This window comes from Dicentrarchus labrax, unplaced genomic scaffold (genome assembly GCF_905237075.1).
Source record: "Dicentrarchus labrax unplaced genomic scaffold, dlabrax2021, whole genome shotgun sequence".
Lineage (NCBI taxonomy): Eukaryota > Metazoa > Chordata > Actinopteri > Moronidae > Dicentrarchus > Dicentrarchus labrax.
Genome location: NW_026136722.1, coordinates 10,741,761 through 10,756,559, shown reverse-complemented (window position 1 = coordinate 10,756,559; position 14,799 = coordinate 10,741,761). Strand labels below are relative to the sequence as shown.

At 43.1% G+C, this 14,799-nt stretch overlaps 1 protein-coding gene across 1 annotated transcript; it reads left to right on the top strand.

The window, feature by feature from the left end:
- Positions 1-8,116: 8,116 nt before the first annotated feature.
- metrnla (meteorin like, glial cell differentiation regulator a) lies at positions 8,117-14,799 on the top strand. The gene is made up of 4 exons (XM_051388469.1): positions 8,117-8,502; positions 10,259-10,647; positions 13,716-13,775; positions 13,922-14,799. The coding sequence occupies exons 1-4, from the start codon at positions 8,405-8,407 to the stop codon at positions 14,233-14,235; spliced, it is 861 nt and encodes a 286-aa protein (XP_051244429.1). The 5' UTR covers positions 8,117-8,404; the 3' UTR covers positions 14,236-14,799.

The following is a 14,799-nucleotide window of genomic DNA, read 5'->3' as shown; positions in this document are numbered from 1 at the left end:
TACAATCGCAGCTAGTTGGCATGGGGTGGCAGCTGCCAGCCCTAAACATTTCCCAGCCACCCCAGTTTGGTGTCAAATACTGTCATGTTTAACACATTAATTTACATAGTTTTAAAAAAATGATGTGTTAAATTTAATTTAATGTTTTAGACTAAGTGGCTTAATTTCAATGATAAAAAATGTTTGAAGTCTTGGAAATAAAACAATTTATTGATTTTTATTGCTACCTTTAAAAATGTATATTCAATGCTTTACCAATGTGCCTCAATAATGTGATGTTTTTTAATTCAAATATCTTAATTTGAAGGCTTTTCCAAATAATAAATGTGCAAATGTGATTGCGATTAAATCAGCATATATTTCTGCCACCCCTTTAAGTCCATGCCACCCTCTTGCCACCTGCAACAGTATGTTTGCGTCTGTGAATAACCCCAAACGTGAAATCTTTGTCTTCCTCATTGACCCTTATACGGTTCTCCCTGACCCCTACCTTTCCCATGAACCCACCACATCCCGTCACCTGTGACCACGGCTGTCACCAGGTTGTGAATCAGCAGATGAGGCGAGTATCACCTTCAGAGCAGACCACACCACCGACAGGACTTTGAGTTTCCGAAATCCAGCTCTCGTTACGGGCAGAATGAGATCCATTCAGAGGGGTGCCAGAGGATCTTAAAGACCCCTCTGTATCAGCGCTCCAAGAACCAGACCACTGGGTCAGAATTTCCATAAAGAGCCATGCTAGGTTTATACCAAGATTTGACTGATTGTTAAGTTCTAAATTGTTTGTTGGTTGTTTCTCCAGGCAAACCATGTGCAAATATAAAGCTTTGCACGTGGATGGACACAATAGGCCAACTGTTCCCCTCTCCTGCATTTCCTTTCCTCGTTCTCTCGCCCTGTGTAAACACATGAGCTTGTTAATGTGATTTGCACTAAAAGGGCAGTGCTTGTTGGCTGGCTGAGTCAGCTGTGCAGGGGAGGTGGAAGAAGTATTCAGATCCTTGAATAAAGGTATCAGTACCACAGTGTGGAAATTTCCTGCATCCAAACTTTACTTAAGTAAAAGTACAGATACATTATGAGTTAAATGTAAAAGTACTCATAACACACTGCGACCCATATTATTGGATTATTACCACCTATGTATTAACATGTAAGCATAATGTTAATGTTAATGCTGGTAATAGTAAAGCTTATTAACTACTTAATATGGTGATCATGTTGTGTTTTGGCCTGTGAAAAAAACAACCACCTTACTAAGTTATTATTTATTAATTAAAGAGTCCTAAAAGTCTGTTTTTCTTAAATTAAGTGAGAAAATTTGACAGTTTTGTTAGATTTTGTCAAACTTTGTTTAAAAAATAAGTGGAAAAACCCTGAAGGAAGACTAAGAATAATGGATCACTGCTCCAGAATAACTAGTTTTAAGAAAATAAGACTTTTGGATATGAAAAGCAATGCTAATCTACAAAGTAACTAAAGCTGTCAGATAAATGTAACACAGTTAAAAAGACACAATGTCTCTCTGAAATGTTGTGAAGTACAAGTATGAAGTAGCTGAAACTGGAAATACTCAAGTTAAGTGCAAGTACATCAAAACTAAAGCACTTAAGGACCTCTGCAGCTCTGTGTGTCCACTGAGCAAGTATCTGTCTTTTGTTAATATATGGCTTCAAAAAGGAGTCCAACAAATGTGTGTATAGGTAAGTGTTCACTTTTCAAAACCACACGAGGGAAAGTTAGGAGATATCTCCTCAAAGATCTCCTCCTCGGAGTATAAAGAAGCCACAACCAAAAACATAACCTCAATCATCAATTGAAAATCCCCAGAGACTGTATCTCTGATTGAACACAGATGACGTCCCCTGCAATGTTAAAACTCCATAAAAATCTGTTTTGCTTTGTTTCCAGGAAACTCAACTTGCAAAAAAACCCCCAGAAAATCAACAGGGACCCGCACAGCCTATATGAAATCAATATTATTTGGATAGTTACAATGTTCTCCTACAATGTTCAAGAGTGTTAGGGCCAAAGTATTGCACAGGAATGATGGCAGAGTCTGTGGGTAGATTGAAGGAGCTGATCTCCCTGTGTGAGCCAGAGAACTTAACAAAGGATGGCACTCCTGCTTCATCCCTCCCGCCCCCACGGTCTCTGAGTCTATCATGGCTGTCACCCAGCATCAGCAGGCCTAATGGCTGAAGCTTTTTGTGTACCGCATCCTGGACTGTTCGAGCATTCAAAGAATGAGTGTAACCATCAAGGAAACTCTCATGTCACAGTGCCATGAAGAAAAAGGAGGGACGTGGGCCAGAGCTCTTTCTCCACAGGAAGCCTTGAGAATCAGATCAGCGAGGCTAATCTGGAGAGCGGAAGACGTCCCAGAGAAAAGGTTTTGCTGAAAAAGATACAGATCCACTTTCCTTAGTGAGTCACATTTTACCTTCAACACTGGTCCCTGTCTTCCTCTGCACTTGCAATGTGATGTTCTCTGTGTTTGGTCGCTGATTGGCTAATCCTCGGGCCTCAGAACCACATGGACCTGCAGGCCTAATCCATATCTGATCACTGTGAAATTCGAAGGCAGAGCAGAGAGTTGAGTTCACTTTTATTGTGCGGCTTTCATAAGAGTTGCCCACCTGCTAGGGGTGAGTGCCGTATCAAAATGAGCTCTGACCCAAATTCTTCGTATGAGCCCTCGGCGTTGTAGTTCCTCAGGTTTCTGTGTGCTGCTGAGAGAGGGATATGAAGGTGCTGATAGTGCGGTGTTGAGAACAGCTTGAGGGCATCAAGGTCTAATTCAGCATGGACTTGAGCATGTCCCTGTGTTGAGGCCTTGGCCTTAATCTCCTCTGCCACCCCTTCACATGGCCTGCAATAGATACAGCACAAGGACCCATGACATTTTCTGGCTCTCTCCACCCCACTGCTCTCTCTCTTCTCCTTATTTCTTTATGGTTTTTTTTCTTTTTCTCTCGCAAGCACATACACATAAGCTATCCATCACCATCGGGGCTGAAACAAAAGACAGCCTTTGTCTTCCATGCCTTGCCAAAACTTCAGGGAATTTTGAGTGAGATGCTCCAGTTGCTGCATACTTCAAATATGTCACTTCCTCCCACATATTTCCTCACTGGCTGGATGTATGTACTCTACTATGAGCAATACAACCGCTGAGCAGAACCGACGATAGAGATGAGGGCTGCAGAAGTGGAATGCACACTGTCCGTGAACACGTCACAAGAGAAAAAAGAAGATATACAAACAGTGGCTGGCACTTCAAAATGGCAGGTTTCTGTTTACGGAATGTTTGCGCAGGTTTGAGCTCGGCAGCATTTCTGATTGCCTGGACAGGAGCCAGAGAGGGATGATGACAGGCAGACGGCCTCTCGATGATATCAGCACCTTCCAATCTGCCTTTGCATACCACAAGATATCGGACATGCTTGTGTGACTGCAGTTTACAGTTTATCTGCCCAAGATAGCAGGCTTAATGAAACAGGTTGAGACTAGCTCTGAAAGAGAGCAGCAGTTTTCATCAAACTGGTTCTCAGAGCGAGAGGTTTAACATTGAGGGTTTGAAGGTTGGTGAAAATGAACTCCAGACACTGAAGATCTCAGCCAAGTGGATCAATAAACTGTATCTTTTAAACCCAGAGGAGAACAATAGGTTTGTTCACTGTATGTCGTTTTACAAAAAAATGTTGGCTTAACAAGGGTTTGTTTAGTCCTTGACAAGCCTGGTTTCTTGTTTTTTCTTTTTACCACAGTGAAACAATTAAGGGGGGGAAGAACAGAAAGAAGGAACAGTGAGGAGACACACACATGCAAATACACATAAAAATCACATCCTGTCAGCAGCCTCATCTACTTTATGACTGCTTTTTCACCTGGAGGTAAGCTCCGGGCATAAAAGTGAGTCACACTAAAAGCAAAAGTTTGGGGACAGCAGGCCTGACAAAAAAAACAATCCCACCCTTCCCCCAAAACTTCAGCAGCCCCCCCCCTTCCCTGCCTGCCTAAACTCCACTTGTATTGTACTTCACTATCCCAGCAACATAACACATATTTACCAAACATACCTAATCCTCCAATTTAAGCTGCACTTCACTGCTTCCGTGTTGAATGTCGTGTTTCCTCTGCCAAGTTTCAATCAGAAACCAAAAACAAGAGCGCACTGTATGATTAATTGTGTGTTTTTCCTGCTATCTGTCATAGATTTGTTTTTTTCGCCCCCCCGCTCCACTCTCTACTCCCACCACCAGTGAAACTTCTGACAGGTGGAGGGTGAGAGCTAAACCTGCAGTGACAGAGAAAATAACAGACAGCAAGTGATCAAGCAACTGGAATAACAAGAAGAGGGCAAACGCACCCTTCTTGAAAGAGATTAATTTCTCTGGGAAATAATGTTGCGTGTGTGTGTGGGTTTTTGTTTTTAGAAAGACCTAACTTTTGACAAAGGCTGTTCACATTATGTTCTTGATAGCTTAATCTGTTGATTACATTTGTCGGATTGTTTTGTCTCTAAAATGTCTCTAAAAGAGATATAATGAAAATAACCAGCACACAGGGCATGATGACATTTTTAATGGCTTGTTTTGTCTTACTGACAGTTCAAAAGCCAAAATATTCCTTTTACAATTATTATTATAAAACAAGAGAAAAGCAGAAAATGTTCACATTTGGTGAGCTGGAACCAGCAATTGTTTTGCATTTTGATTGATAATTGAATGATTGATAGCTCATCAAAATTGTTGTTCTAATTCTAGTTATGAGTCTGCTGTAAATTGTAAAAATGTCAGTATGCAAGTTGTAAAGTACAGTTACTGCCCCATTATTTTTGCGCACATACATGCTCAATACTCAAACCTGGAAAAAGGTGAAGTAATTAAATAATAATATAATAAATGATAAAAGTTATGTCATTGCTCTGGTGACTGCTCAGAATGTAACTGGTCATAGTTTCAGACTCCAAGTTTGATTGGTGTCATCAGTATGCATGTGTTGTATCATATTTTTTTTAGTAGGCCTACAATGAAGTAAATTATAGTAAAACAGTACACGGCCGATAGCATTACACTGCTTTAACTTGGTCACACTCACAGTGGTCAGTTTAAAAAAGGATCAAAACTGGAACAGCAGAAAAAGATATATTGACTTTTTTATTCCACACATTTTTCTGCAATTTGACATCCGACAGTTCAGTTGGAGATTCTGTTGTTTTATGCTCTTCTTCTTCTTAATCGCAGCACCTAGGAGGGGGCTACCGAGCTATCTCCACATCCCCGGATTTTTTCACTTTCAAACTTCGAGTCTTTAGACCAAACCACTGCTGCCTTATGTGGCATCACTTGAGGCAGTTTATTAGACTTTACACAGCTCCCTCTGGCCATAAAAGGCGTTATACAACTTCTTTGCTGTAGTACTCCTGAAGAACTGCAAACAGACTTCCATGTGTAAAATCAGTGGAGTTCCCCTTTATCTTAGAATATGACAAGAATTCTGGACACAGAGTGGATAAATTCACTGACATCATTGGGAAACTCTAACAGGTGTAGCTTTGGTGAGACAGCGCAGGTGTCCCTGTGATGGTTCCTCAGACATCATGTTCAGACACGCCTGTCTGTTACCTCATCAAGAGGTATAACTCCCAAACAGCCTGCAATATGGCAAGGACTGTACAGAAACCGGAGCACGCACTCACCAGCCAAAATCCACTAGATTGCGCAAATGATACTGAAGAGTTTATCAATGTACACGCTTGGAAGATGGCTGAGAGAGTTTGAACAATTTTATAAGAGAGGGAGAAGCTAGAGTCAAATAAAAAACAATAAAAAAACAACTATCTGCACATACATCTGAGGTTTGTAGGGCCCCTTGGTGGTATGCGGCCCAGGCGTGGACATGCACCCTGCATGTCGGGTCAGTAATAAAGACATGTCAATCCCCAACCAGCCACAACCAATTCCGAGTCCTAAGAAACCAGAGAGGAAGAGTAACAGTTACAAACTGCTCTGGTTTTCCTCGTCAGACGGGTTTTCTTTCCCATGCCAAACACCATCCACACACAAAACATCTTGTTCCATAAGAAAACCCAGGATCCTCCACTTGAGTGATGAGTAGTTTATGTTTACAGATGCACCCAGTGGTAACGGACCCCGCCGCTCTACAAGTCCCTGCAGAAACAGAGCTGCGTTGTAGCTCACTGTTTTGTTTTTAAACTTTTGTGTCATACAGTTATATATGAGTTGTCAAGTAACTTAATTATATAAATTTAATTATTTTCACTGGATGTTTTGAAAAGGCTCTTTGACCTGAGAGCTGTCTCAAATGCATTGTGTGGTTTTCTGACATGTGGTTTTCCAGATCCCCACTCATCTTATAAATCAACTTTTACAGAATAAATTGAAATATTGGAGCCCCTGTGACATTATTTCTAGGCTCTCTAGGCATACAACCACCATCATTTCACATAAAACAACATGTGAAGTTGTGTTTACTTGACCAATACTTATGACTTTCATTCATGCATCCCTTTATGTGGCCCATATTTACAGATGTTTGTGGTGCAATGACCAGAGCACCAAACCATGATTTTCAATTTCAGTCGGTTCTTCTCTCCAGCCAAAAAACCCTCATATAAACATAAATAACAATCAATATGCTCCTAGATGGTGAATAAAATGTCTACATATGTATTGCCTGTGGCCCTCTTATACATCCTTCAAACATTTTTACAAATAATTGAATTATATAAATCTGCTGTGGTGATTAGAGTAATTGCTAATGTACCGTTAAGGCCTGAGAAGTGGTGAGTATTTGTGATACTGACCACTTCTCAACATTTCAACATACTCTACAGTTGCTGAAAACTATTGCACAATGCAGTAAAACTGAGCAACAGTTGGGTTACTTTACTCTGCTGGTAGTTCATTAATGTTTCCTCTGAAGGCGTTAATGGATGATCTCGGCTTGTTTTTAATTTCCCCCCACTTGGCCTGACTTCACAAACTTCAGGAAAGATAAAAGTATTGTTTTAGGAATATTGCCAGTTAATTGTCTTTTTTAATTTTCCCTAATTATGAGAAGGTGAGCAGGTAGGTCTGTTGTTATCCTCAGCAAACACAACTCTTGACTTTCATGAGCACTTCAAGTGCTGTCGGAACTTTCCCCACTTGTTTTCAGGTGAATCATTTCAAGGCATTAAAAATAAAAAATAGATAATGGGAAGATGGGAATTTTCCATCATAACAATCAAACAACTGTGCATGATGATGTATGTATGGAATGTGTTTAAGAAACACAAATACAAATTTGAGGTACATGTACTTACTTGAGTATTTAAACTTTCTGCTATTTTCTACTTATAATTGGAAATATTGTACTTTTTACACCTTAATTTGAATACTTGAATTACTTTGTTGATTCAGATTAGTAATAGAACATTAAATGAACAAGTCTGTTATGTTATAATTATAATGTATTATTAGAGATGATGATAAAATTAGGGGGAACTTCACACAAACCAGCAGTATATAAAGTTAATATATTAAACTTAGCTCCAACTTTACCAGCTTCAACATTAACAATATGTACACATTAATGCATCTATAATTACAATCCAGTAACATAATAAACATTATTCTGAAATGAACCATTCTGCACTGTGAGTACTTTTACTTTTGGTACTTCAAGTGTATTTGGCTTGTCATACCTTTGTACGTTTACATTTAAACATGCTTTCACTGGACAGTATTTCTACAGAGTAGTTATCTTGCTACTTTTACTTAAGTAAAAGATATGAGTACTTCTTTCTCCATTGATAATCTGTTTGTTTGTTTATTTGTGTTTAATCTCACGCAGTCTGTCTCAGGCCTATTTGTGTTTCTGACTAATTTCATTAAACTAATGCACCTATGTCTACCACTGTATAACAGAGTGGCTCAATGGTATTGATAAAAACAAAAAAACAAAGAACAAAAAAAGCCATTAACCAATTTCCTAGATGCCAAAAGCTGCCGTGTTATATCACGAAGTGCAAAGATCGGAGCCTCGGCCGAGCACCTGAAAGCAACATACGTGACAAACTGCAGTGGATGGGGTGTGACGTGGAGAGCAATCAAGGCTGCAGTCGGAGCTGAACTCAGTCCACATTTTACAACAGGACTCTCAGCACCGGGTCTCTGCGACCGACCGAGCCTTTTCCATAAGCGCCGTTATTCCTCCGCACTGTCCGAGAACAGAAGGAGCAAACCCCCGGGGGTAGGAAGCGGCACGGAGCGGCACGGAGCGGACCGGAGCGGACCGGGGTCACATGGAAACGCTATGTAGCTGGAAACACGGCGGCGGGACTTCATCATAGTTTCACTCGAGAGGAGGCGAAGTGAGCTGCGAGATAAACATGCTCAGCCCGATGCTGGCCTCCCTGCTGCCTCTTCTCCTTCTCTGTCGGATTTCTTTCTGCCAGTACTCCAGCGACCAGTGCAGCTGGAAGGGCAGGTGAGGTTCACGGTCCGGTTTTATCCAGTACCACGTTAAAGTGTTGATTTAAAAAAAAAAAAAGGGATTGTAATAAAGTGTGTGGAAGTAAGTGAGGTGAAATGAGTGTGACCGAAACTCAGAGAGCTAAACGAAACAGAGCCACGAATCAGGAGAAAATACAAATATTGAACCAAAAGTTTGGACTGAATTCATAATGTTTATATTTATTTTATTTTTTTGTGATGTGAGAGGAAATGAACAATACAGTAGTTTACTAACAAACACGAGAGTTTTGGTCTGGGTTGTGCTGAGTTTATGAACGAGTGGTTGAGAAATGATCAGGTCACAGTAGGGATGTGATCCACCAATACATTTTTAATAAAAGTGTTCTTAGTGTTTGGAATGACATAAACCTTTTTACACATTTATTTATTACAACCCATACAATGATCAGATGTCATAAAATATCAGTCAGCTTCGTTATTCTGAAGTTTTTATTCATGCTTTTGTCTAAAAATACTGAGACATCCACAGTTTTTACATGTTCAGATCTCCTCGAGAGCCTTTAAAAGTATTTTTTGGTTTATATTTCAAGATATTTCTAACAGATTCTAAAACCTCAGGCAGTGTACTGGAAAGTTTCACCTCCCATCAAACATCTGCTGAAATCTGTTTTGCACTTGAGAAGCTGTGCCTCAAATAGTGTGGTTTTGTTTTTCATCCTCCACTCAGGAGGGGTAGGCCATAATCTGTACTTTGAGCTCTTAACCAATAATCTGTTGTTCATTAGTGAGACTCTTGACTAATCTCCTTTAATTGCATGCAGAAGTGATGAAGTTAGAAGGGACTTAATTAGAGGCGTGCTGAGGAGAGCCTGGTTATGGGGCTTCAGCTGCATATGCTCAGCATGTGCCATGGGTTACTTTAGATCTATGGCAAATTTGAATTTCAGCATCTCATTTTCAGGAAACTGGGCGTTTCTCCCCCAGAGTCAAACCACTAGCTTGGCATGTGCATGCTGGTAGACTGCTGATGGCTTCCTGCCTTTGGCTCTGCCACAGAATGACTGACAGCCTGGAGTTTTCAAACCCTGACCAGGCATTAAGTTCTGGAGGGAGTCATTTGGTCATGCTGGCGCCAGAGTCCGAAGTGCTGCCCGGACAAGTCTCTTCCAGTCTCTTTGGTGGCTTGAAAGCAAGGGGAGGTTCGGTGCGTGACCTGCATTTGCACTTGCATGCAGCAGGCCCAGCTACTGTTGCTGCCGTTGTCTGCCCAGAAGCCCCTGTGTCCCTCCATTCATCCATTTCTGCTTCCAAACTCTTCCCAAAGGCAGCATGCCAGTGGTGCATTTTGCCAAAGCTCTGGGAGGAACAATGTGGTATGGGGGGGGGGTGTTGGAACTGAGGTCATTTTGGCTGCTCCGGCTCGTGACTGGTCATGCAGCCAGTCTTGCGCACAGACGGCCCTTAATGCCTTAGGAGGAATGTGGTCTAATGTCCTTACGGTCTGCCAGAGGTCTTCACCTTGGTCAGTTAACTGAGGATATAAATGACCAGAAAATCATTTTTAGATTACTGAGTAATCCCTTCATGCTGCATTAAGAGAAAAACGTTTCAGCCGGAGTTTGAAAAACACATCTCCACAAAGAAAGCTTTCACATTCTTGGGTTTCTGTAATTGTACACTTTTTTTTTTTTTTTTTCCAGAGTTTTTTTGACAATGCCTGTCTTGAATGGTTGATGTCCGCTGACGTCTTTCCCTTTCTTTTCTTCCAGTGGTCTGACTCACGAAGGCCACGCCAGGGACGTGGAGCAGGTGTACTTGCGTTGCTCCCAGGGCTCTCTGGAGTGGCTCTATCCAACGGGGGCCATCATTGTCAACCTCCGGCCCAACACGGTCTCCCCCGCCGCCGCCCGCCTCTCCGTCTGCATCAAACCCTCTGCCGACTCCACGGGCACCAACATCTACCTTGACCGCAACGGCAAGCTGCGGCTGCTGCTGCGTGACCAGGACCAAGCTCAGGGCAAGGTGCAATGCTTCAGCATCCGGGAGGGGGCACTCTTCATCGAGGCTGTCCCGCACATGGACATCAGCCGCCGGATCACAGCGTTCCAGTACGAGCTGGTCAGCGACAGGCTGGGACCAGAGGCGCGCTCACTGGGAGGTAAGACACATCTTCGTTATGATGCTTTTAAAGTACGATATTAGTGGTAAACCTACAGACACTGTCTTCTATTTCATCTAAGTCACCATTATAAAGGTCTGAGGACTCGGTTTTGATTGATTCCCTCTAGGACTGTGTTCCTTTGTGCTTTGTCCCTGTGGTGTGTGCTGTGCACTAAATGCAGCCATCTACTGGTGGAATTTTTTATTAAGTTGGACTCTAATAGTAGGAAACTCAACATTTGCTCCAGCACGCTGCTAATACTGAAGCCAAAGTCCATTTCTTCAAAGTCCATGGTAGCATTGTCTGTACATTTTGGTTTTTCTGAGAATTTCCCCATCATGCTGAAACTCTCGCTGTGAGTATCAAAAACACCAAAATGTGATGCCGTTAAGTCTTTACGGAGCTTGTGTTTTTTTAGGATAAAATGTTCATATTTGAGCTCATTTCACAACTAAACACTTGACTTGGCTCTAAGCTGTATTTGTTTTTTGGGATGACTCTGCACAGCCAAGCAGAGGGCCTCCATTCAAAAACAGCTGTCTATTTTCAAGCTGCGTACCTGCCAAACCTGCACAGTTTCAAGCTGCGCAACTGTGCAAGCAACTGTGTTTTTTTTCCACCTAAAGCAAAATATGAGCAGTATCGGGGCCCACATCTGTTTTTACGGCTTTTCTTGGTTCACATATCCACATCCTGCGTCATGGCGCAGTGGAGAGAAAGAGAGAGGGAGGGAGGGAGGGAGGGAGGGAGAGGGTTAAAAGTAGAGAGGAGTGAGCGTGGAGTTGTTTTGACCACATTAGTGTGTGCTGCTCAGCTCTGGAGTATAATCTGGCTCTGTGATGTGGCCTGAGATAGCACTGGGATGATTCACAAAGACAGTGGTCTCGTGTCATCTGAAGCCCGGACTGGTGGATTGATTGCTCCATTCGCTTCTTCTCATCTTCTTTTTTTTCTCTTCCTTTCTTCTCCCTTCCTCTTCTCTCTGACCCGCTGTGCTGGGATTGAGTTGCTCACCGTCGAGCAGGAATGTATCTCCAACCAGATGTTGGGAGGGTCTTCTAGGAGCATATAGGCGTGTCACTCCTTCGGCCTGCCTTTCAGCCCGCTTAAATTATTCTTCCCCTCGGTCTCACTATTTCCTACCTCTTCTTTCTTGTCTATTTATCATTCTAGTATTTTCCTTTTCATTCCTCTCGCCTTCATACATCTTCCCCTCTCTCTTCCTGGCTGTTTGAAGTGGTTTTCGTCTGTGCCGAGTGGTATTAGCAAGTTGTGCTCCATTACAGAGGAATGCATCACGGCCCAGATGTTGCAGGGACACTATACCGTACCCCTCCCCACTCCCCACTCGTTACCACTGGTCCCATCCCTCATCCTTCACTGCCCCTGTGAAGTGGTTCTGATCAGAGTGGCGCTGCTTGTGCACGGGCCAGAGAGAGATGCTGACTCGGCTCTCAGCCCATTCCTGTGGTTCTGTTTCATGTCTGACATGTGAGCCCTGCTCGACTCTGCTGCGGCAGAAAGGAAAAAAAAAAAAACAACAACCCTGGGTTTAGGCCTTGACTCTGATGCACTGGCAGCACGCAGGCTAACTTCAAAAGGCCTTTGCGCTCTGCTCCAGGCTCTGGGCGAGGTCGGACCCTCTGAAGTCTCCCGGCTCTCCAGCTGTTCTTAAGCCGTCCGAGCTTGTGGCTGTTTGACCTCTGATCTCTCCGGTGATTCGGCAGCGCATCGTGTTGCTACACAAGGTGACCTAAGACATGCTCACCCCTATGCCCTCAACTTCAGACAAGCTGGCTAAAAATAAGCTCTAGCTCTCTAAAGCTGACAGAGAGCACACATCTCTGTTTCTGGACATAATTCAGGGTGGTGGTCTGCGTGTTTTTCTCAAGAATGTTTCATTTCTAAACGAGATTAATTTTCAGATTTATGGCCCCGACTTGTGGTTTCCAATGCACCTGAGATAACAGTTTTAAACATTTTTCCCTCTGATTTTATGGATGGGCAGTTTATGCTGTTCCACCGTCCGCCCACTGCTGACTCGACAAGCCATCCCTCTGCCTCCCCCCCACTCCTCCTCTCCCCAGCTGCCCCCCGTGCCACTCAAACCACAGCAGAACTAGGGCTAATAAAGGCGTTCTGGTCAGGCCAGCCGCAAGACCACCTGAGTCAACTAATCACTGACTTGACTGCTCTCATTTAGGGCCCTTTCTCCTGCTATAAAACACTCTGGAGGCAGACAGGCTGAGTTGCAGCTTGCCACCAGTCATAGGGGAAATGTAGCTTGGGGGAGGCTTTTAAAGTACTGCGTTAGAGGCTATTTCACATTTCTTTATCATTCAATTAGTAGCCCTCTAGTTTTGAGAGCTTGCCCTCCTGTGGCTCCCCTTTTATTGTCCTTCTTATCTGCCCTTACTGAAGTGATTTTTACTTTTGAGGCTGTTAAAAACTCTACTTGATGTTAGAGTTGAGACTCACTGTTTCAGCCCCAGCAGGCCTGCTGAAGTGCTAACAGAGTTGAGGTCAGAGATGTAGCCCTTCCTCGTGTCTGTATCCTTTTCATCTGGTCCTTGTTTGTCATGGAGTATCAAGGGGTTCCTCTTGTGCTGAGGAAGCTAACCAAAAAAGCCCCTGTGAGCATTAATCACTCGTCAGCGTTTTTTTTAAATAAGCAGTGATGAACTTTTTTTTTTTTTTTATGATCAGCAGCATGCCAAGCTGTGTTTGGTGTTAAAACAAGAGCCCATGACAGCGGAATCGTGCTCTGCCGGCTTTGTCAATAAATAATAATCTGTGGAGATGGAAATTACTGTGACCTCAGTTTTGTGTGTGTGTATATGTGTGTGTATGTGTGTGAAGAACACACATGGCTGGCCCAACCACAGTTGTATGTTTATGTAAGTGGTACTTAACTGGAAAGTTGTGGACCCCATCAACAAGATTTTTATCATGCTGCAAGACCGGGAGTGCTAAAGAAATCGTGAACCTTTCCTGTTTCTGTTTGTAGTGCACTACTGAATTTTTGGCTCCAAACTCATCCACCCTGTCTCTTTATTTTCTCTTAGCACCTTGTCAGCCCTGCAGCGACGCTGAGATGCTTCTAGCAGTCTGCACCAATGACTTTGGTAAGTTAAAGCACTGTTTGGGAGAATTATAGGCTTCCCGCTGCTGCTGTATGGTGTGCAGAAAGGTCCAATGAAAACATTCTGTGCAGCATGAACTATGGTCATTACCAGCATCTAAATCTTGTCTTCCTCCTTGCTGTTTTCAGTGGCACGGGGCAGCATTAAGAAAGTGGAGCAGGAGGAGGAGCACTCGTCCGTCACTGTGGAGATCAGCCGCCTCTACAGACAGAAGACCCAGGTCTTTGCATCTGGCGGCGTGAGGGTACGGAGCTGGACTGGCCACATCAAGATGCCCCTCCAGTGCAGGGTGAGGTCTGGCGAGGGCGAGTTCCTCTTCACGGGGACGGTGAGGTTTGGGGAGGCCTGGATGGGCTGCGCTCCACGCTACAAAGACTTCCTGCGGTTGTATCATGAGGCACAGCAGCAGGGGACCAACCCCTGTCAAGTGGACACCGACTGAGTGTGGCACACGCTTGGAAATAGGACAAGTCCTCACTGGGTGGGGAGGAGAGCTGAACGAAGAGTTCATGCTAAGCAGAGAAAGAGACTGACAGACTGGCCCAGTGGCAGAGCCTCTCTCCTCTCCTGCTGGCTCGTGACTCTTTGGAGACGAAGAATGGAGCTCCTGAATGTTGCCAAGCAGCATGCTGGATGGAGTCGAACGTGATGTAACGTGGAATGTCTTCAGACTGCCTTTACTCGCAGACAAGGATCTCCCAGGTTTTAAATGTAGCAAAACCCCATTTGTTTTTTTTTTATTTGTATAAAATGTGAATGAACATTGTATATTTTGAAACTCTGCGTGCTTTGTAAAAAGCTTGATGTACAGTTCTGAAGTCATTTCTTATGACAGAAATGTATAAAGTGAAAGCCTCTTATTTTTATTTTGTTTAAAAAATGATTCGCAATTTAATGCCTGAATTCATGTTTTTTTTCAGGCCGGACAATTGTAAAAAAAACAAACCAAAAAAAAGCAAGATCTTGTTTTTTTGCCATTGAGAATAAAAGCTTTTATTCCATGGAA

Bases quoted from the DNA above. Each gene is read 5' to 3' on its own strand.
- metrnla (XM_051388469.1), top strand. From the start codon at position 8,405: ATGCTCAGCCCGATGCTGGCCTCCCTGCTGCCTCTTCTCCTTCTCTGT. The intron at 10,648-13,715 runs GTAAGACACATC...ATTTTCTCTTAG, and splicing joins AGAGGCGCGCTCACTGGGAG to CACCTTGTCAGCCCTGCAGC. The intron at 13,776-13,921 runs GTAAGTTAAAGC...TGCTGTTTTCAG, and splicing joins AGTCTGCACCAATGACTTTG to TGGCACGGGGCAGCATTAAG.